This window comes from Oryzias latipes, chromosome 1, assembly GCF_053564925.1.
Source record: "Oryzias latipes strain Hd-rR chromosome 1, Olatipes_Hd-rR_3.1".
NCBI lineage: Eukaryota > Metazoa > Chordata > Actinopteri > Beloniformes > Adrianichthyidae > Oryzias > Oryzias latipes.
In genome coordinates this window covers 41,830,523-41,855,051 of record NC_136237.1, presented here as the reverse complement: position 1 = coordinate 41,855,051, position 24,529 = coordinate 41,830,523, and the positions used below count along the sequence as shown (strand labels likewise).

At 38.8% G+C, this 24,529-nt stretch overlaps 1 protein-coding gene across 1 annotated transcript; it reads right to left on the bottom strand.

Moving 5' to 3' along the window:
• Positions 1–7,608: 7,608 nt before the first annotated feature.
• On the bottom strand, positions 7,609–22,351 carry LOC144995068 (uncharacterized). The gene is made up of 9 exons (XM_078954491.1): positions 21,957–22,351; positions 19,399–19,752; positions 13,802–14,125; positions 13,515–13,712; positions 9,440–9,700; positions 8,920–9,001; positions 8,777–8,831; positions 8,228–8,432; positions 7,609–8,146 (listed from the first exon to the last, which is right to left on the bottom strand). Exons 1-8 carry the CDS (start codon positions 22,009–22,011, stop codon positions 8,256–8,258), a joined length of 1,506 nt encoding a protein of 501 aa, XP_078810617.1. The 5' UTR covers positions 22,012–22,351; the 3' UTR covers positions 7,609–8,146; positions 8,228–8,255.
• Positions 22,352–24,529: the final 2,178 nt, after the last annotated feature.

The following is a 24,529-nucleotide window of genomic DNA, read 5'->3' as shown; positions in this document are numbered from 1 at the left end:
TTGATCTTTGGTTGATTTTAATGGACTCAAAGAAGACATTTAGTTCCTCATAAGACAGAAACATTATTTATGTTCAGCTTCAGCTATATGTGGATGAAGTCACTTCTGTAAAACAGGAACTGCATCTGTCATTCTGAAAGTTATTCAGTAAACCACATATTCTGTATATAATTATAAAGAAAACATGAAAAAATAGACCTTCAGGTTAATACAAGTTTTTTTAAACAAGTATTTTCAGAGTAAAGCAGGAGTTTGCAGCATTTCTAAATTTCTATGTTGCATTTTGTTCATGTGTGATCAGTGTTCTGGATTTTGCATTTGAATGCTCTGAGTGAGGAAGCTTACCAGTCAGCTGGTCTGTTTCTCTGTCAGGTCACTTTAAATGAAGCTGTACATCTGCATGTCTACATTGTGGACCGCTTCCATTCATGACTTAAGGAGGAGATCAAAGATGTAAATGTAATCTGGAAGCAGAAAGTGTGATCATCATCAGCAGCTGGGATGGGCTGCTGTGGAGTCTCACCTCTGAGAGAGAAAACCTCTGCATGCTTCATGAGAAACTCTCTTCTCAGACGCAGTTTTTCTGTTTCTCTCTTCAGAAAAACTTAAACTGAATCTGAGCTGAACCAGAAATTCTCAGGACAATAATGACACATTTTTCTGTTTTTAATGACCTAATACTGGTAATGATTCACTGTGGCGTCCCTGAAGGGATATGTCAATAGGAGAACAACAGAAGGAAGGGATGCTACAGGAAAAATATTTATGAATTAAAGAAACGACTTATAGTCATTAAAAAAAGTTAGCCTAAACTAAAGAATGTGGTAAACTGTTAAGATGGAGGTACGTTTGGTCTGCCGCTTTTAAAGGAACACATTGGGGACAGACCGCTGACCTCATTTCCTTCCTTAAAAAGCAGGAACTGAAGGTTGGAAACTTAAGACTATTTGTAATAAAGAAAGACGTTCATGAAATAAGTCCATAATCTTTGGTGGTTTGGCTGATGACACCTTCTGTGTGTCGGTTTGCTCATGGGTGAAGGGAGTGTGTAACATAAGGTGACACCCTCACACACCTAAATGATTTCTAATGATTAACACAACTGGAGAAACCAAAGAACGACAGGCAGCTTCACAGCGTTTTTGTAATGAGAGCTGAACAGACGCAGCATCTGGACTTCAGTTTGGCCTCTGAGACTCAAACATGGATGAGTTTGTGGTTGAAGTCCTGTTTCTGTGTTTAAATGCATAGAATGCAGTCGTGTGTTGAGAGATGCAGCACGTCACATACCTGAGAGGCTGTGAGTGACAGGTGTGTCTGTGGGAACCAATGAACAGAGAGGAAGCAGACTGTTGATGGAACATCAGGTTACAGTTGAAGTCCCATTGGCCGTCACAGACCTAGGGGTGAAATCTGTTCCTCAGATTCTGACCCCCCAGGAGCAGTGAGCTGCAGATCCACTAGGGTTAGACCCCCCCAATCAAACCCCTTAATGCTGAGTGTCGAGCAGGGAGGGACTAGGTCCTATTTTTAGAATCTTTAGTATCTCTCTGCCAGGGATTTGAACTCACAACCTTCCAGATTCAGGGCAGACACTGAGCTAATGTCCATTAACCACAGAGCAGCTTCAGAGGAGATTTTAAAGCTGAGAAAGGATGGAGAGCAGCAGATGACTGCATGTATCTCCAGTGTTTCTCATCATCTCCACATCTGCTGCAAACAAACATCCAGCAGTTCTTTCCTGCTTTTCAGCAGCTTTGTCTTCATGGAAAACTTTAAGAGGAACAATGTTGAGATAAAAACAAAGACATTCTCAGATAAAGTGTGTTACTATTTAGCAGTGAGAAACTTCCTCAAGAAAAAAATGTCTTTGGTAAATATGGAATAATTCTCTGCTGATCAAGTCTGCATCCCAGAGTCAAAGTATTGGTGCTCCAGCGCCACCTGCTGATCGCATAGAAAGAAATAAAGACATGACTGAAAATAAATCACTGGAACATTTACTGCTGTTCTGGCTCGAGCAAATATGACATGGAGGTTTTTTTTCCCTATGATATAAAATAAATATAAAAAGACAGAAATTCCAAAAATATAGCCCCCCCTTTCCTTCCATCCCCCTTTCTGTCCGTTGTTTTGGGGCAGGAATCCCCCCCAATGTGTGTGTTCTCATAAATATGGAGGGGTGGGGGGGGGTCAGGCTTTGCTGAAGTAGTTTTAGTAGTTTGATTACTGCTTTTGTATTTATGACCCACTTTATTAAAACAAGTTTTAAAGTCCGCTTTTAGCAATTTTAGGTTGTGACTTATATCATAGCAAACAACAGAACCAAATGTCAGAGTGAAACGATCAGGTAGGGCCTGTCCTGGGGGGTCCTGATCCATGGGTGGGTGGGGCCCGCCATGACACACATCAATGTCAGTCCTATTGGCTGCTAAATCTACGTTTTTGGCTTCACATGCACGTCTAGCATGAGGTCAGGGGTTTTACTTTCCATGTTTAACCCACCTGAGACAATACACTCCTCGAGTTGTGTGAGACTGAGCATAAATACACAAAAGTTATTACACAATATCTGTGGAACTTAGATGTGATACATTATATATCAACCCTTTGTTTTCCTCTTATGCTATCTTCCACCGTTTTTCGGCACTTAACTCCTACAATTTTTCACCTATTTTAACCATTCAACCATTAAAATGTTCAGCTCTTTCATCTCATTCCAGCTATAACATTTTGTCCTTCAAATCCTTGAACTTTTCCAGATATTCCCGGATTTTCCAATATTTTTGCTCCATTGGCCACACCTTTGCTTCTTTAAACAATTGTAACTTTAACATTCTTTTGGGTAGAGACACCGTTCAAACATTGAAATGTTCACAAGGTTTTGGACTTCAACATAAGGCTCAAAATTATTATGGGATGGCAACACCACCTACAGTTTGAAGGCCATTTTGTGCCAAAATGTGAGGCAATTTTAAACTTCTTCAAACTTTCACCTATTTTAACCCTTCTACTATTTCAATGTTCAACTCTTTCAGCTATGAATTTCGGTCCTTCAGATCCTTGAACCTTTCAAGATATTCCAAGATTTTCCAGGATTTATGCTCCATTTAAATACAAGGATAATCCTTGAAAACCTTTGTTTCTTTTAACCATTGTAACTTCATCATGCTTTCAGCTAGAAACACCGTTCAAACATTTAAATGTTCACAAGGCTTTGGACTTCAACATAGGTTTTGAACTTATTATGGGATGGCAACACTACCTACGGTTTGAAGGACATTTTGTGCCAAAATGTGAGGCAATTTTTAAACTTCTTCAAACTTTCACCTATTTTAACCCTTCTACTATTTCAATGTTCAACTCTTTCAGCTTATTCCTTTCAGCTATGAATTTTGTCCTTCATATCCTTGAAATTTTCAAGATATTCCAGGATTTTCCAAGATTTTTGCTTAATTGAAAAACATTGAGAATCCTTGAAAACCTTTGTTTCTTTCAACCATTATAACTTCAACATGCCTTTAGCTAGAGACACCATTCAAATGTTAAAATAATCACAAGGCTTTGGACTATAAAATAGGTTTAGAAATCATTATGGGATGTCGACACAACCTACTGTTTGGTGGCCATTTTTTGACCAAATCTGAAGCAAATATTGCAATAAACTTCATCCATGTCTGGAACTGAACATATTGACATTCACTGGATCTGGACATATAAGGAGTGTGGGCGTGGTCAGCAAACAAACTTCGTTGCTAAGGACGTCCAAATGTTTACTTTTTCCGATTTGTCTGAAACTGACGTCGTTTTGTTCGTCATCCCATGCCGACCCAAACATAAAATGGTTGCTATGGAGATCAAATTAATAGAAAAGCCGCCATTTTGAAAAAAGTGGATTTTCTATCAACTTAGAACATGCAGCTTTTACCAATATGATACTCTCAAACAATGTGTTTTTTTGAGTCAGTTGATGATGCTGATTCCAACGCTAGCACTTTTAGCCATTTTAGATATTCCAGGATTTTCCAGGACAGTTCATCCATTTTTTCAACAATTTCAGCTTTCGTGCTCAACTCCTTCTACAACGTTTGACCTATTTTAGACATTTTACTTTTACAATGTTCAGCTTTTTCCTCTTATTTCTGCTTTCATTCAGCAATACAGCATTCAACCCTGCATTTTCTTCTGGAAATGCAGCTTCTTCTAGTTTATATTGTGATATAATTTTACATATAACAATAAACCATTGATCAATAAATGACAGGTAAAGTTAAACTTTATTTCCAAGAGACTGTAGAATATAACTTATGTTACATTCAGCAGCTTTGCTCAGTCTGCCCTTTTCTCCTGTAGCTAAATATAAAAGGGAGCATTTTCCTAAAGAAAATTCTTAAGACACGATTGCGCATATCCTAAAGGAGATTAATTGCATTTACTTACGTACATTCAAACACACAGACCGGTGGAAATTGGCCCTTGGCCGCTTCTAATGCACGCAGAAACAATCCACATTGCTCCATATTTGCCCGCACGTATTTTAAGCGCATCCAAGGATAAAAGTCGGCCACACATACTTTCTCCGGGTCTGTGAGGGCAGATTAAATTTATTAACTCCCTAATACATGCATATGGAAACTTGTAAAAGGCATAAGAAGACAGCAATCACGGTATAAATTCCCTAATTCAATTCAATATATTTTTTTATATATCAGAATCAGAAATACTTTATTGATCCCACACGTGGAAAATTTGTTTGTCACCATAGCAACTGACAGCAGAGGGAAAAAAAGACTTAGAATTAAATAGAAAAAAGCAAGAACAAGAAAATGTAGCATAAATGCAAACATCAAGGTAATATAATTTAAAAAGCTATTTACAGAACAGTGCAGGTAAAAAGATGTGCAAAAGAAATGTGCAAAATAGAAAACAACTAAATAAATAGATAATAAAAATGTGCAAAGGTTATCTTTTGCATTGTGTGTTATTGTACAGGGTTATTGCATTGGGTATGAATGACTTTTGGTACGGGGCAGTTTTGGAGCGGAGCTGTCTGAGCCTCCTAGAGAAGGAGCTCTGCTGTTTGTCCAGAACGGGGTGTAGAGGATGCTCTGGGTTGTCCATGATTGAAAGGAGGCTGTTCAGTGACCTCCTCTCCATCACTGTTTCTAATGTGTCCTGTTTGCACCAATGACAGAACCCGCCTTCCTGATCAGGTTGTTCAGTCTGTTGGTGTCACTGACCACAATGCTGCTTCCCCAGCAGACCACGGAGGAGAACAAGGTGCTGGCTACCACAGACTGGTAGAAGATCCCCAGCATCTTGCTGCACACATTGAAAGACCTCAGCTTCCTTAGGAAGTAGAGTCTGCTGCAGGCCTTCACACAGCAGAACTGTGGCTCCTCCAGCTCAGTCTGCTGTCGATAGTCACACCCAGGTATTTATAATCCTCCACCACTTCCACATCCCTGCCCAGGATGCAGAGGGGTTGTAAGACTGTCCTTTTCCTCCGGAAGTCGATCACCATCTCCCTGGTCTTGTCCACATTGAGCAGCAGGTGATTCTCTCCAGCCCACTCCACAAATCCGTCCACCAGCCTCCTGTACTCCTCCTCCCGTCCACCGTTTATACACCCCACAACCACAGAGTCATCAGAGAATTTCTGTAGGTGACATGACTCTGAGTTGTGCTGAAAATCTGAGGTGTATAAGGTGAACAGAAATGGAGAGAGCACAGTGCCCTGTGGGGCTCCCACACCACTCAGCAAATATATACTCATATAGTGCAAATTCGAACTACAGACGTCTCAATTGACTTTGTACCGGTATTTGTAAGATAAACATACCATCAAAATCATGATCATGAATACATAGAATGCATTAGGATGATACTAAACTTTAACAAAACAGACTAACCTAACCTAAACTTTCATTCCTGCCCTTAGACCCCTCCCCCCCCTTCACAGTAAGTGACTATCTGTGGCTGTCCGCTCTCTCTGTCCTCAAGGCAAAAAGGCGATTTTATTATTCAGTAAGGGAAAATGAAAACATACTAAATACGTCATCAGAATGGTGTGTTTGTCTAGCCTGCATTGCAGGTGTTGTGGCTCCAGAAACACTCCAGTACAGAAAGAAAACAGAGAGTAAAAGTCAAAAACAGGCCTACTGGTGACCTCTGTACATATTATCTGCTACTGAAGGCAGGAATCAAGCATATTTCTGTAATTCAATATACATGCATATATAGAATCCATTAAATGCATAATAACAAGAACATAGAAAATATAATAGAACCCCTGTAATACATAATGAAAAGATCAAAGAACAAAAGCTTGTCCGCGGTGCGTCTGAAGGAGGACCACAGAAGGTGTAAATACTGCTACGTAGTCCTGAGAAGCTGTGTTCAATCATCAGAAGTTCACAACCATCACAAAGCTGTCTCCTCTGCCGCTAACACAAAGCTACACTGCTGCTAGCATGAGTCTGTTAGCAGCCGGACAGACGGAGAAAGCAGTGACGTCATCGCCCCGCCTCCCCTCTGGAAATGCTTTTTCAAATTGAATATTGCTACAATGTTCGCAGGGTGGATGTTAAGATGAAAATGCAATCCCCTCTCTGCATTTTCGTTTTAATTATGACACAGAATAAGAGTTTTTTAAGTAGGAAATGAAAAAGCATTTTGAAATATTGATTTTTCATTTTGAGTCATTTGATGCAGCTACATTTTGAAAATTAAAAATCATTTCTGTTAATCAATTTTAATTGTCAAATTAGACATTTCTAAATGAATTTTCCTACACATTTACCAGAGAACTTTTTGAAAATGAAATGTCAAATAACATTTTCATTATCATTTTAATTAAGTGACAGAATAAGAGATGTTGAAAAAGAAAATGAAAAAGCATTTTGGTGGATTGATTTTTAATTTTAATATGGGTCCAAAAATGCAACCTCATTTTGAAAATGAAAAAAACATTTCTGGTTTTGACTTTTATTATTTGCTCCAAACAGCAGCAGAATGTCATCACTGACCCTCTGCTTCTAAATGGTCTGATATTGCTGGGCAGCCGGCGTGTTGACGTCCAGCAGGCGTCCTGGCTGATGCATGAGGTCTACGATGAAGTGAGAGCGCCGTGAAGACCTCTGCAAACTTGAATTAAATCTGAACTGAAACAGAAATTCTCAGGACAATTGCAGCAGTTGATGTGTGAGTAGTTCTTTATTTAGCCAGCAGAGGGCGCTCTGCCACAGTGACACTGAAAACGTAAATTATTTCTACTTTAATTTGTAGATTTAAATATTTGTATTTTCTGCACTTTCTATCATATTAATGGAGCTGTAGGAGCAGTAATATTTCATTTTGAAGAGTATTTATCTGTTTAGATTACCTGAGTTCAGCAAAAGGTTGGAGCAGAGTGGCTCAACGTTGGCGGGGTTAACGGGCTCAACGTGGGCGGGGGTAACATTCCACAGCGTTTCAGCATTCCACTATGTTAAGCAATTCTGCAGGCTGCAGCCAGGGGTAGTTGGAAGGTTTAGGAAGCACTTTGTGTTTTCAACTAAACAGCAGATGCGAAGTCAGCACGACAGACAGACAACCTTATGAGAGCAATTAAGAAGATTGATTGTGTTTAGTTCTCCGGTTGGCTCATTAGCAGGCCAAAGTTGTATGTATTTGTATTCTTTTGTGCATTATTTGTGTGAAGGTACGTGCTATAGTTATTCATTACTTATGTTTGCTAGTTCTACGATGTTGATGCAGAATAAAGTCTGAAGAAAAGAAAACCACATTAACAGCAGTGCAGGAACTCTAGTGCCTCTCGTCTGTGTGGAATAATGACCAAGCCGGCACAACAATAATGCAGATGTTTCTGTTTGTAATAACCTCACATAAAAAAATCATCCTAAAAAACATGTTTAAGTGAAAGTAATTTTATAAAAAAAACAGTCGGTTCTCCTGATTATATTGGATTGTTGTGTTTTTCATGAATCATTTAAGAGAAAAAGTGACCAAGCTGAGAATCTTCTTAAATCAAACACGTCAATAACAGTAGAAGGTGAAGGTAAATCTGAATTTCCTGCATCAGGATGAGACTTTGTTGACGGTGCTGTAAAAAGCAAAATCCTCTGAATGTTCAGCTTCTGTTGTTCTGTAAGAAAAAGTAGATAAAGTTTAATTAATTTGCCAGTTTCTAAAGAAAATAAACCTGGTTGTCATGAAAGTTGCTCACTTTTTAGCTTCAGCAGATTTCTTGCTGATTATTCAACAGAGTTGTCCTCTGGTCTCTGTCTGGGTTTGGGATTTCTCCTGATGTTGGAGTACAGACATTCCTCCTGGTTCTTAGAGAAATGGATGCTGCTGTAATGAAGCTCAAGCTGCTCTTCTGCTGCTTCTGTTTCTGCAGATGGACTGTTGATGTCTGGACTCGTGTTGAGCTGCAGGACGAGAAGATCCACAAACTCACACCTTCCCCACCTGGACTTCAACTCTCATCTTCATGAGGCTGTTTGCTGTGAAATCATCTCTTTTACATCAGAATCTCTTCAAACCTCTTGACTGGGAAATAAACATGGTTCAATTACCCTTTTTTTAAAGGATACGTTATTTTAGATATTTCCTGAAGGACTTGCTACTTCATATGATGTTAATGTTTGTTCATCTCTAGCTTCTGCTGCATGCAGACAAATAGAGATGAGTTGCACATCTGTATTTGTGGGCTCTCTGGTGGATGCTGTCTGACTGAAGGACGCCTCACAAAGACAAAGCTAACCTTCCTTACCTGACTTCTGTTGGCAGCTCTTTTCTCCTGCTGCTCTGTGACACGCCTGTTTTTTCTGGTTTGGACAGTCAAAAAAGGACAAAGTCATTAAAAGACGCATGAATGTAAACTTCAGTCCAAACATTTACTAAATAGTTCTTTACCTGATCCAAAGAAAGGCAGGGATAAAGACAAACAACAAAACAGCAAATGTGGTCTTTGCAGTTGCTGCTGATTTCCATGAACCTGGAAAGACAAATGAAAACTCTGAAAACCTGAAGTCACATGAACGGGGTTGTTGACCCCATACAGGTGCAGGATTTGGGGGTTAAAAAATGAGAAATCTGTGACACACCTGAATCTCGCCTACCAGACCCTTACTTACCCCCACAGGGTGTATAAGTGCTCACTATGACCTGTTGCCTGCAGCATGTCTGTAGTAAAAATCTGCATTAACATTTTCTCTATGGGTTGACCAAGCGGTCTATGACCTTGATATATTTGGGCCACCTGTGTGCTCTGTACAGGTCTGAACGTTCTTCCACAGACAGCCTGTATTCACCTGTAAGGACACTTGGAACTAAGGCCTTAGATGGATTAAGGACGTTGTCATTTGCAGAGATTATGTCAGAAGAGACACATTTTTGAAAAGAACCATCAGTTTGTCCAGAAGAATGAACCAACCTGTTTCTGCTTCAATCAGATATAAACTGGAGTTCAGACGTCCTCTTCTGTTCTCTGCTTCACAGTAATTTAAGCCGCTGTGTTCAGCTCTGAAATCACTGATGGTCCAGATTGGTCCAGATGCTTTTGGTGAGTTTTCATCCTTCTTGTACCAGGAGAAGTTAGCTGCTGGGTTAGCATCACAGCTGCAGGTCAGAGTCACTGAACTGCCCTCCATAATCTCAGTCAGACTCATGGATACAGAAACGGACTTTGGAGCATCTGGAAGACAAAAAATGAAGCTCATGAAGGTTCACAGACAATAAACCAGAGGGAAACATCTGTACTGGTGGAGCTTTTGGAGAATCTGAGAACATGAACTGCTAGCCGTTAGCATGAGGCTATTCTACCTGCCGAGGGAGTTCTTGCATTTCATCGTGATTGCTACGTACATCCCCCCCTCTGCTAATAGTGATGATGCATGTGATGTCCTGCACTCTGTGGTGAATAGACTTCTAACCCAGAGTCCTACTGCCCTTCTTCTGATCTCTGGAGACTTCAACCATGCCCCTCCATCATCCACACTACCAACACTCTCCCAATACGTCTCATGTCCCACCAGAGACAACAGAACATTGGACTTACTGTATGCCAACTCCAAGGAGGCATACACTTCAATTGCACTGCCCCCCCCCCCTAGGAAGATCTGACCACAGCCTGGTTCATCTCCTGGCTGTGTACAAACCCTGTGTATGCAGGCAACCAGCTGTCTACCGCACAGTGAGGACATGGACTGATGAGACCGAGGAGGCTCTACAGTGTGGGAGGAACTGTGTGGTCCACATGGGGAGGACATTGACTGTCTAACAGAATGTATAACGGACTATATCAAATTCTGTGTGGAGAACACCGTACCCACCAGGAAAGTATGTTGCTTCTCCAACAGTAAACCATGGATTACTCCTGAGATAAAGGCTCTCCTGAAGGAGGAGAAGAGGGCCTTTAAATCAGGCAACAAATAGGAGCTGAGGGCTGCACAGAAGGAGCTGAGACGCAACATCAGACAGGGAAAGATGAGCTACAAGAGGAAGTTGGAGGAGAAGCTGCAGCAGAACAACGTTGCAACGGATGCTGGACTACCTCTCAAACCGACGGCAGTATGTGAGGTCTCGCCACTGTGAGTCTGACATGATCGTCTGTAACACAGGAGCACCGCAGGGAACAGTTCTGGCTCCGTTCCTGTTCACTGTCTACACCGCAGACTTCATGTCCAGCTCAGCATCTTGTCACCTGCAGAAGTTCCCGGACGATTCTGCCGTTGACTAATCACGGATGATGATGACAGAGAGTATAGAGAGCTGATTCAGAACTTTGTGGACTGGTGCCAGCAGAACTACCTCCAGATTAATGCAGGGAAAACCAAGGAGCTGGTGGTAGACTTTCACAGGCATACTCACTCTATATTAGCACCTGAACATCCAAGGAAGGGACATTGAGAGAGTGGATTCATACAAGTACTTGGGTGTTCACCTCAACAATAAACTGGACTGGTCACACAATACAGAAGCACTGTACAAAAAAGGACAGAGCAGGCTTTATCTGTTGAGGAGACTGAGGTCTTTTGGAGTGCAGGGATCACTCCTAAAGACCTTTTATGACTCTGTGGTGGCATCAGCCATCTTTTATGGAGCGGTCTGCTGGTGCAGCGGCATCTCGGCAGCGGACAGGAAGCAGCTGGAGAAGCTGGTGAAGAAGGCCAGCTCTGTTCTGTGGCTGCCTTTGGACTCAATGCAGGAGGTGGGAGAGAGGAGGATGGTAGCTAAGCTATCATCCATGATGGAGAACGACGGCCACCCCATGTATGAGTCTGTGTCCTCACTGTGCAGCTCCTTCAGGGTCAGACTGAGACATCCTAAGTGTCTGAAGGAGCGACACCGCAGGTCGTTTCTACCTGCTGCCGTTAGACTGTACAACCTTAGCTGCTCCCAGTGACCCACGTTAAGCAACATCATCGGCTCTGTCATATTTCTTTTACCCTGTGCAATAACTGACATAAGGTCATCCTGTGCAATTCTTTTGGAAATGTATGTGTATATTGACTTCATAGTTTTTCTTTTTTCTTTATATTTCGCTCTCTGTTCCTGTACTACTGCTGCAACAAGGAAATTTCCCCATTGTGGGACTAATAAAGGAATATCTTATCCATCCATGTACAAACACACATGCATGTAAAGAGATATACAACTAAAAAGTAACATGTCACTCAAAGATGAGAGTCAAGCAGCTTTAAACACTTTGGGTCTGTCTCTATGTTAACTGCTGCTTGGTGGTCCTCAGTTCTTCAGGCTCCTTCTCCTCCTGCAGCATCTGGTTTACTTGAACCAGTCAAGAAAAACTGCATTCTGATTCTGATTTCTGGAGTGATCAACTTCCCGTCTGCTTCCACAGTTCCTCTGAGCCAGAGCAGAGCAACCCTGGTCCGGTAGTTCCACCAACCTCCTGTTTTAGTAGGTTGATGGAACTATACTTGCAGCTATTTATTTTACTGAACTCTTTTATCATTTGTGTTCAATCTAGACTTGGATTCTCCTGATCCAACTTAAACTCACCACCATTTGCTTTTAAGCGGGTTTACATGAAAACTGATTGATGCCTGAATGCTTCAGATTTTAGATTATTTAAAATAAACATAATAATCAGAATTTATTTTTAATGAGATATTGCAAGTTTTCTGATGAAACTAATCAAAGTTAAATTCAGGATTAATCATTTAACACTGGAGCTTTAGCTCAAGTTTGACATTATTTCAATTATTGTAACTACAACTATTTACACAATTAACATAATTCCAGTTTATTTTGAAGCAGAGAAAATGAACTTTTCAATTCTATGCACCACATGACTAACTTAATGTGTCGAATATTGATATAGTGTCAATTTGAAAATTCAATTTTCTCCATGTCAGATTAATCTGATTCACGTTGATCATGTAAACAGTCTAGAGTTACGTCAAAGAGTGTTTGTTATTTAAGATGTCCACTGCAACATATTTAATGTTAAAGGGTTAACACGGCTATACTTCTTCACAGATTTCCCACCATAAGTACACTTGTTAATCAGTTTTTTTCTATACGTCAGAGAAAGTATCGTGGATAAAGTAGACTAGGTTTGACATGGTCACAGAAATTCTCACAGGTCCTTTTAAGGAAGTCAAAGTCTAGACTTGAATGTTCAGCTGTTTTCAAATTAAATCTTAAAACTTAATTATAAAAATGATGTATTATTTTTATGAATTGTAATTTTGCCATTTTATATAACAACAAGTCGTCATACTATAACACACAAAACATCATTTTCTTTAGATCTGACACCAACCTCCTTGAGATAAAGAAAGTGGGAAAAATTCCATTTTTTCCAAAGTCTTGAATCTCAAATCCTTAAAGTTAAATCCTGAGTCAAGTTTCAAATTCATGAAACTTAAACGTGATTCAAGTCTAAGTCTCAGGTTGAAATTCTCAGGTTTTCTCTCCATGATCACAGAAAACAAACCACAGACTTGAGCTCACTTCACTTTTTTTCTATGACCGGAGTAGCTCACAACCTTTTCTGGGCCACAGACCGGTTTAATGTCAGATGGTATTTTCAATCACTGTCCTTAGAAAAGTGTGCAGGGTGCGACTTATACTCAGGTGCGACTTATAGTTTATTTGATTTTTGTTTAAAGCAAAAATAGGCTGATATATTTGTTGTTTGTTTGGTCGTAATTTTCTCCCAAAAGTGTAACTTATATTTTTTTTTTCTCTATTATGCATCTTTTTGCTGCTGCAACTAAAACTCCAGAGCAACTTATTATCCAAAAATAAAATATATTTTTGTCAGAGAAAAAGCTAAGAAAGGTTTCAGATAACTGTCATCATTTTTGCAGAATTCTTTCAGTCCAATAATATTAATTTAATTTAAAAACTTTAAAGTAACTGTGAATCATGATTTGTTTCTGTGTTTTTAAAGCATAAAGTCTACACTCAATACGTTTGTTTCATAAACAAACTGCTTTTGACAGAGGCGATGACAGAAGACACTGTTGACATTGACTTACAGACTTCAGGTGAGCGGTGACCCTGGTAAGAACAGGAGTAGGAGGCTTCAGGAGAAACAGGTTTTCTGTAATAAGAAGAAGTTTCTCCCTGAACTTCCTGTCCATTCATGAACCACGTGAAGGAAAGGTGATGCAGAGGAAAGCAGCTGCTGTGACAAACCAGTTCCTGTCCAGACCAGATCACCTGCACACCAGGATCTGACAACACAAAGAACATCATGGATAAAATATACTTTGACAACTGTAACTAAAATGTAGAGTAATGACAGGTTTGTGTTCATCTGTACCAACAACAGTGAGAGTTGTTCCAGGGAAATCTCTGCCCCACCATGTTGTTTTACACCGATACTCATCTGCATCACTGTCTGTCAGGTCACTGATGGTCAGACTTGATTGATATTGATCATTTTTTACTTGAAACCGATTTTTAGATGAATCATGTCCTCCAGTGTTCTGGTAGTAGCGCTGCTGACCACGAACACTGAACCAGTAATCTGATGAATGTGAGCTTTCAATTTGGAAAGAACAAGAAATGATCACTGTTGATCCTCTGAAGGCACAGATGCTTCTTTCAGTGTAAGACACTTTGTTGCATGAACTCCCATAAACACCTGGAAAACAAATGGCATTCATTTAATACAACAACCTTTTATTGAAGTAATTTACTGTTTATGAGTTAAATCAGGGGTGTCAAACTCATTTAGGTTCAGAAGCTGAATACTAGCTGATTTTTTCTAAAGGGGTCGGATCAGTAAACATATTTACAATAAATTATTTTCCTTTGTTTCAGTGTAAAAAAAGTAATATTTTGTTAAAAATACATTTACAGTTGATCCGACTGTTCTTTTAGAAAATCTTATACAATCCACCTGAAGAAACATTTTTTGTCATGACCACTTTTCTCAATTTAAAATGCAAGGGTGGGACTTTTCCAAAAAAGGAGCTAAAGCTGCAGCTAAATCAGGGTACCGTCATTCTTATCAAAGTGTCTTCAATAGAAGCAAATAAACACAAAGAAACCAAATATTTTATGATCTTTCATATTCCTAACTACTCAGTGTTTTATCAGGGCCTGTTTGGATGAACACAGAGCTGAGATCCTGGAGATGGAAAATGTTTTTAGATCAGATAAAATTGGGAATTCCCCGCACTGTGTTGAAAAACACTGATATAGTGTACATAGAACTTAGAAATACTAATGCATGTTAAAATAAATAGAACTCATTATCATCTTTAAATGCATGTTTACAATAATTTCCTACAACTGTGAAGAAGTTAACAAGTTTAGTGTACTTTCTTTTCTTTTTTTGACATTTTACTGATGGTTGAACAGTAAAAGTAGTAAAAGTAGTTAAAGAATTGATGAGATCACCCAGGTGGTCGAGCACTGCACAGATCACCTGGTGTGCAGTGCATGTTGGGTAGCTTTTGCTTTAAAGCCACATGTCAATCATCATACAAATATCGCGTAACAGAGAGGAAGCAAAGAGCCTACCTAGGCAAGCGCAGCTGGAAATTTCAACTACCCTGCAACCGACCCAGTTGCAGTGGCGGTTTTACACTAACTTACCCCCTGGGCAAGTAACCCCACCAGCACCAGCATCAGCACCCCCCCCCCCCACACACACACACACATACAAGAAAAGAAATTACTGAACACACTATAGCTAACTTTTGAACCTTTAAAACTGAACATTTTTAACTTACATTTGAATAAAGACAGACAGTAATATGAACCCAGAATAACTCAAGTTAAACCTTAAATAACAAATAATATTTTTTTTCTCCATAAAAATACATTCTGTCAAAATTATACAAATATGAAGATACTGCAGAACAAAACAAACAAAGCCTGGAAATATTCATAATTAGAAATAACACTTTGCTCTTTTAGCGCTGGACTCCTGGCATCATTTTTAGCAATCAGTTCATTTCTTGGTCTGTGACGTCCTGTGTGTGTCTTTGTGAAACTTATCAGGAATTTGATTTAAAAATATGTGAATTGTTATTGTGAATATCATTTTTAGGTCTAATAAAACATTAAAAAACTAAATCATAGAACTCATCAGTGGGATTACTTCAAAAATATTTGGCATTTTTCTAATATTGTGCAACACCAACAGTTACACCAAAAAATCTCAATCCATTCATAAACAAATGATTTATTGTTTATTTATGATCTCATAAAGTGCAGCTGTTTTAGTGAATTATCTGCTGTATGTCAAATACTGACCTCAACTAAACGACAGAAAAGACACATAATAAAATATCTATAATAGTTAGTAAATAATGACATTATTAACATGAGCTGCTGAGTGATCCAACAGCACCTGATGATCCAGGTATTGCGTAATCGAGGTCACTCTCCTCACTAACTGCCCCCCCCCCCTTTTCCTTCAGACACGGTGGCGCTCCTTCTAAAAGACAGGAGGCACAGCGGCGGTCTAGAGTTGATTGTTAGACTGAAAAGACTCCCAATTACCTGTTAGTGTGATCCACCCAGGCATAGGTGAGCGCCCCCCCCTTTTGAATCTTTTGACTTATGTTCCAAAGACTACCGTAAAGAGGGGCGGGGGGCAAGTGTTGTGCAGCAGAGGGAGCTTTGTAACATTCAAAATGAAACCTTCAGATGTAGTGGTGGTCACGTGAACGTTGGGTCTGCTGTGTCGAGCTGGCAGAGCAGGGAATTGTGGGAAATAATTCCCTTTGCCTGGTCTGCTCAAAATTGGCTTCATCACAGGCTATTTTATTGCCTTAGTGTCTTTTCATGTGGCTGTTTTATGTTATTTCACTCTTAGTTACTTCATCCTGTTGTGTTGAAGAGTTTGAAGCCTAGTCAGACTCTTCTATTGCTTCTTCTTAAGCAAACTATCGGCATGCTGTCGCCCTCTGAAAAATGCTGCTCTGGACGATTGCACGTAACAAAAATCACCACTGCAAAAGAAAAAAGTAAAAAAACTACATTTTGGGAAAGAGTTTCCTGACATTTCTATTTGTTCAAATGATGCTGATCAGAAATGACTGGCGCTCAATGAAGGAACTCTGTGTATTTTACAACTCTTTCTTTAAATAGTGAATCGCTTATTAAAGATAAACAGGATTTATATTTATACAAATGGTCGTAGTAACACCACCCAGATAACTACCATTAAAAATTATTTTACTTGAAATATTTCTATGTTTTATTGATAATCATTTTGGTTTAAATGCTAAATATCAGACAGACAGATTTATACAACAAAAGGAACTGATAAGTACAGGCAGAAGAAATCATATGTGGTCATGTGTTTTATTATTGCCTTTAAAAGTAAAGTTATTTTTAATTTTAATTATTTCTATGGGACAGAGCACATTAAATGAGCCCAGCGGCTATTTTTCATCTGCTGTCCTCGGACAGATGTCAAAATAATCTCCCTCCAAAGCTAAAAATATACAATAAAAATTAAATGAGAGGCAATCAATTAAAATACTGATCGATAAAAAATACACAGTAAAGAATTTAAATCAATATAAAATACCTAATATCATAGATCATATAAATCAGGAAGTACCAAATGTTGCAGCTCCTCTTAGGAAATGTAACATTGTTGCCCAAAGGAACAAACCTCTAATTATTATCATGTTAAAAAGTCTAAATTATATCAATGTTTTATCTGGTTTCTAAATCTTTTATCATTATTTACTAAAAATAGACAAATTGGAAGGGAAAGATTCTTTTTTAAGAGTGTCACTGTCTGCAGTGAAAAACCAAGCTGAGTACTTTTGTTGTGATCCAGCCGTTATTATTTCACCATTTTTGTACCACACATAGGAAAAACGGGGAGGAACACATCTGCTGTGACACGTAAGCTCAAACAATGCACATGGATCACTAAGGCAGTCCCTCTTTCTTTGACTCAGCACTTGGAGATCTGGAAAAATACAGAAAATCAGAAACAGTTAATATTAAACCCTAAATTCTGGACAACATGACACACAAACCAAAACTCTGTTCCAAACAGAATTAAGACATGAAAAAAATTAAAATAAAAGATCTTAGACTAAATGGATAACACATGAGTAGAACCCAGATTCCACATTTAACTCTGTTCTCTGACTCCTGTTAACGTTTCTTCATCATCATGAACTCCAGCTTCATCCAGCTTCACTTTGACCACCTCTCCAGGTAGAAGCGGGAGAGGTGAGTTCAAGCATTAGTTCAGCTGAACGAGGTCATGTCTGACAGGTTTCACCAATCACCATGGAAACTGTTCCAACCTGCTGTTCCAGCATTGACTGAGCTGGACTGCCCCTAGTGGCTGTTATTGGTATGGCGTCTCTTCAGATCTAAAGATGGGTCAGGCTGATTCAGAATTTGGTTTGGACTGTTCTCTCTGTAATATTGTTGGACTGAAGGTTATGTCTTCAAAAACTTCATAACACCATGAATCTGGGTCATCACCAGGTTCTTCTGGACCAAGTTCAAGCAAAGCTTCCTTTCTCCATGAAAGAACTTTAGTTTTCATCCAAAGACCAGGAAGATTGTTTAACCACAGAAGTTTCTGGAAGTTTTCTTGGAACAGTTTTCTTAGGGTTAAATGGAGAAGGGTAGATCCTGCTGTGTCTGACCAAGATTTCTCAACTCTTTCTGAATATTTAATGAAGGATTTGATGAGGATGATGATCATTTCCAAATCCACCTTGTAGTTAGAATAAATGAAGAATAAATGTCTAATTATGATTAGTTTGTCAGTGAGTAAAAAAAATGGCCCAAAGAAAATAAAATGTATTTAGAATACAATTACATTTTTGAAACTGAAGGATCTATGTCATTTTTTTTATTACAAACTTTTAAACTAATCAGAAAAACTTATTAGAGAAAGTCACCTTAAAGTTATGAGATCACATATAATTACATTTCTCATGTTCTGTGGTGCATTTCTGGATGAATACAACCAGAAGTTGTTTGGAGGCGCTGACACAGAAAAAAATAAATGTTTACATTGATCAGTGAATCGTAGGCAAGACTGTCCATGCAGGAAACTGGGTTTGGTGGCAGAAAATTATGCATTTAATAAATAAACCTAGACAGGACAAAATCTGTGGAGAAACAAAAAGCAGATGACCTGACAATGTAGAACCAAAACCAGACACTTCTACTCACTGCAGAGAATTTAAAGACAGCTGTGGATGATTAACATGAACCTGGAGTGACTGATAGAGGACAGAATATGATCAAAAACACAACTGAAAAACTGAACTAAACTGCAGAATCCTCCCAGCAACAGATAACATTAAATATTATAAATAATTTCAGCATTCTGAGGATGAAAGTTGTTGGAAATGTGTGTTTAAAATATTATCATCTGGATTCAACTTGATTTATGTTGATTATGTCTGCAGCACATTTAGCCAAAATAAATAACCTTCAGTGTTTTAATGCTTCAATGTCTTCCAAGTCTGTGATAAAGTGAACAAACTCATGTTGACAATAATTAGTTTACATAAAATAAATGACAATTGCATCACTTTAGCCTACACATGTATCATAACGGAGTAGTTATCTTTTAGTTGTTTCCTTAATTTCCGTATTATTTATAGGACAAAAAAAGTGTGTTTGCTGCACTTTCCCAACTTTGAGCCCCCCCCTCTGAAATCTTGTGGACATTCCTGGTCTTGTGAGCCATGAGTGTACCTGCAATAGTCGTGGACAAACCTCAACATAATCTTTTTTTTTCAAAGTTAAGCCATGAAAGACAGGTAACAAAAATCTGCTGCAGCAGGAGGCTGCATGAAATCAATCTGTCTGCAAGTCCATTTGTAGAAACAAGAAATTATATCTAAAGAAAAAAGTAAAAATAATGTTTATGGCAAACTTTTCATGGAGACTGAAAAAACTGTTTACCTGTTACAGTCAGAGAGACTCCTGGTTTACCGGTGAAACTCCCATCAGGTTGGTTTGTCTCAAACCTGAACTTGTACTCAGCAAAGTCATTCAGTCTCAGACCACTGATCCTCAGTGAGCAGCTCTGTTCAGAACAGCGATATGTGACTCTGCCTGCATAGTCAGGATCTTCTCTCAGGTCCAGTGGGTTTTTGTCCTTCAGTTTAGCATACCAGAATTCTCTCTGAACAACAGTTTTCTTGTAACTTATCCAGGGTGGGTATGTGTAGGTGCAGGATATTTCCACTGTGGATCCTTCAAAGGCACAGATGTGTTTGGAGGCGTATTCCACTCCCCATGTTTGACTGTGAATCCCTGAAAAACATTAGAAACCAGAATCACTTTGAAGCAGAAAAAACATTTAAAACATTTTAATTTAACTGCAGTGGATGCAGCAAATGTTCTGACTGATTTATTGCTGATATACATTCCAGTCAAATGTATGGAAACACTGCAGGGACTGTCTTTTTATTTGTCCTTGTAATTAATGTTTAATGGTGTGATATGTATCAGTAATGTTTTTATCTTGTTTTTTTATTATTATTATAATTAATTTAATTAATTTTTATTAACCATTGTTAATTTTTCGTATACTGCTTCTTAACGTCTGTATTCTGTGTTTTCCTTTATTATTTATGGGACTATGATCATGAAATAAATTATAGCGAGCAATGAGCACTGAGCAATCTGGGGGGGGGGTCACAGTAAGAAGGCCCCTAGTTCAGAACACCCATGGGGGACCTTTCTGTGTGGAGTTTGCATGTTCTCCCCGTGCATGCGTGGGTTTTCTCCAGGTACCTCAGCTTCCTCCCACCGTCCAAAAACATGCTTTGTAGGTTAATTGGTTATTCTGAAGCAGGACTGGCCAACCTAAACCTACTCTAAGTTATCTGTAGGTGTGACTGTGAGTGTGCATGGGTGTGTGATTGTGGTCCTGCAACAGACTGGAGACCTGTCCAGGGTGGCCCTGCCTTCACCCACAAGTGGCAGAGATAGGCTCCAGCAGCCTCGTGACCCCGAAAGGGACAAAACGGATTAGAAGATAAAAATAAAAAAAGAATATCTAAACCAACAGAATCATTGTCATCTGTTATTCTTTTAGTGTTTAAGTATAAAGTATTATTTTTTCAATACACCAAAACTTGTAAAACAAACACCAAAATCTTAGCAGAAGTTTCCAGAAATGCTACAGCGTTGAGCGTTGTCATGGTTACAGCTCTGACCTTCTGTCACGCTTTGAGATGAATAAAGAGAGAGGGGAGAGATGGTAAAAATGGAACAACTGTGGGTCAGAAAAAGTGAAGTAACTGCAGTTATTCAGTTGTTCATCATCAGTTTGTTACAGAGAATCCAGACAGAAAACTACAAACTAATGTGATGAACTGCTGAAGACCAACAAGATCCCAGTCTGATCAGAGCTTTTAGAGAAACACTTCTGCTCTGAAAAACTCCTCTTTTCTCTCTGACTTTAAAGGTTTTTATGTTTCCTTAATACATTTATTAACTTTGAGTCTTTTACATATAATATACTACATATAATTGTTTATTTCAGCTTACTGTAATAACAGAATGAAACGAAACAAGTATTTTTTTCTTCCATCTAATTTTAATCAACTCTCAATTTATTTGCTTACAAAATCACTTTTTTTTTTTTTAAAAATCAACTTTTTAATTTATTTTATTCAGAAGTTACTGAAATCTTTCACTAATAGACAGAAATAAAGATCCTTCTGTTTCTGTAGATTGTTGCAGATTTTTGTTTTGCAGAGTGAACTCACAAACTTCAGGACTACGGTGCATCCCATAATATCTCAGAGTACAAGAGATCCTGTCTGTGGAAGAAGTCCAGTTTCTGAACGTAAATGTCTGACTGGTTTTAGACGGAATTGTTGATCTGGTTTCTTCTCTGCTTATGAAAACTGTTTATTGAAGCATTTTAGTCTCAAGCTCATCACTCAGAGTCAGAATGTGAGTTCTGAGGAGAAAATCACCAACTTTAGGATGAATGAACATTTGGTTATAATGGAAAGAATTGATAGTTTTGTATTTTCTGTTCAACTTTAAATGAATTCTAAATCGGTTCAGTTTCTGCATAAAGCTTCAGCTCACAACCACATTTGACTCAAGGTTGTACACAAAAGACAGTTACAGTTTTAACAATCCAATTATTCCAACATAATACAAAGTGTATTTTGGTAAAATCCTTAAGTAACAGATTAAAATGAAGCATTTAGTGAGTGTAGTGAGAAAATAGAAGATGACAGTGTAGAGAAAAACACCCAAACCTGCAGCACCCATCCATCCATCCATCCATCATCCATCCATCCATCCATCATCCATCCATCCATCCATCCATCCATCCCTCCCTCCCTCCATCCATCCATCCATCCCTCCATCCATCCATCCGTCCATCCATCCATCCATCCATCCATCCATCCATCCATCCATCCATCCATCCATCCATATCTGCTTCCAGGTTTCTTTAGGTCTCAGCAGCATTAAGGTTGTTAGATTTTTACCTGCAAACCAGCAAAGAACAACAACAAATCCTCTCAGTGCTGCAGTCAGACTCATGGCGTCTCCTCTCTCTGGGTTCCTTTCTTCACAGAGTTCATGAGCTGCAGAAAGAGTTTCAGAGAAAGAGTGCTGCTTTCCATCCTGTAAATGGAGAGGAGGAGTTTGCAGAAGTTACTCTTCCTCTTTCCACCATTAGCATGAACGGAAACAGAGGTGTAAATAAAGAAAACGAGGTGAAAGAACAAAATGATCTTGAATTCTCTTAAGAAGAAAAAGGAACCAACAGACTGTTGGATGTTGAAACTCATTTTAGACTAAAGATCAAGTTTGCACAGAATTTCCTTTTATTCATCAACTCTGCAGAGGAAGAGGAGTCAGAATGATCTGAAGAGAATCTTCATTTACTGCAGAAAACAGTAAACACCCAAGCATAACATTTGAGAACAAGACAGTGATGCATTCTGGGAAATATTTGAAACTGACAACTCACAATTAATGTGTGACGTACAGATATATGAGACTGTCAGCAAAATAAAAACAAAATAAAAAGAATTACAATACAAACTTCAAAAAGTAATGAAAGTTTTCTGCACCATAAAATGTTAAATTATTATAAACTTTATTTACTTTGCTTTACGAATATTTTAACAAATGTAACTGCTCAATTTAATCTGGCTTTAACATGACTTTTGTGATTGTTTAATTCTTTAACTCATTATTTATTGATCAATTCATCTAATTTCCGGACTAAATATTTCTATTACTTATGTTTTAATATAATACCCTTTTTATTGTTACTATATTCATGATATTTAAAGTTATGTTTTAATCATTTCATTTATTTTATTGTTATATCTTATTTTATTTTATTATCAGTATTGTTATCCTATTATTTTCTTTTATTTTATTTGAGGGCGGCAGTGGCTCAGGCGGTTGCGCGGGTTGTCCAATGATCGAACGGTCGGCGGTTCGATCCCCGCTCCCCCCAGCCAACTGACGTGGTGTCCTTGGGCAAGACACTTCACCCTCCTTGCCTCCAGTGTGGCTCCATTGGTGTGTGAATGCGTATGAATGTCCCGGTGATGGTCAGAGGGGCCGTAGGCGCGAACTGGCAGCCACGCCTCAGTCAGTCTGCCCCAGGGCAGCTGTGGCTACAAACGTAGCTCACCGTCACCAAGCATGAATGAGGAGTGAATGAATAATGGACACACTGTAAGCGCTTTGAGCGTCTGGAAAAGCACAGATAAATCTAATCCATTATTAAAAAAAATCTAATCCATTATTATTATTCATATTCTGATGTTGTTTCTCCAGTGTTTCCTCTTGGATCCATCGTTCTGGGGCACTACCAGCTCCGCCTGCAGGGGGTGCTGTTGCATTAGGCTGCCTGGGGTCCCTCTCTGTGGTCTAACAGCCTAGAGGGGCCCTGAGCTGCTCTGTGGCAATGACCGTCTGCTGTAAAGTGTAGCGTCGTGTGCCGCTCAGGTTCTGACGTCACTGAAGTCTGAGGTGAACAGACTCACAGTAGTCCAGCCTGACATGAAGGTAAAGTTCTGGCTTTGAGGTGAGAGCTAAAGCTCACATCTCAGTCAATTATGACTCCAAGATTTCTAACTTGATCTTTGGTTGATTTTAATGGACTCAAAGAAGACATTTAGTTCCTCATAAGACAGAAACATTATTTATGTTCAGCTTCAGCTATATGTGGATGAAGTCACTTCTGTAAAACAGGAACTGCATCTGTCATTCTGAAAGTTATTCAGTAAACCACATATTCTGTATATAATTATAAAGAAAACATGAAAAAATAGACCTTCAGGTTAATACAAGTTTTTTTAAACAAGTATTTTCAGAGTAAAGCAGGAGTTTGCAGCATTTCTAAATTTCTATGTTGCATTTTGTTCATGTGTGATCAGTGTTCTGGATTTTGCATTTGAATGCTCTGAGTGAGGAAGCTTACCAGTCAGCTGGTCTGTTTCTCTGTCAGGTCACTTTAAATGAAGCTGTACATCTGCATGTCTACATTGTGGACCGCTTCCATTCATGACTTAAGGAGGAGATCAAAGATGTAAATGTAATCTGGAAGCAGAAAGTGTGATCATCATCAGCAGCTGGGATGGGCTGCTGTGGAGTCTCACCTCTGAGAGAGAAAACCTCTGCATGCTTCATGAGAAACTCTCTTCTCAGACGCAGTTTTTCTGTTTCTCTCTTCAGAAAAACTTAAACTGAATCTGAGCTGAACCAGAAATTCTCAGGACAATAATGACACATTTTTCTGTTTTTAATGACCTAATACTGGTAATGATTCACTGTGGCGTCCCTGAAGGGATATGTCAATAGGAGAACAACAGAAGGAAGGGATGCTACAGGAAAAATATTTATGAATTAAAGAAACGACTTATAGTCATTAAAAAAAGTTAGCCTAAACTAAAGAATGTGGTAAACTGTTAAGATGGAGGTACGTTTGGTCTGCCGCTTTTAAAGGAACACATTGGGGACAGACCGCTGACCTCATTTCCTTCCTTAAAAAGCAGGAACTGAAGGTTGGAAACTTAAGACTATTTGTAATAAAGAA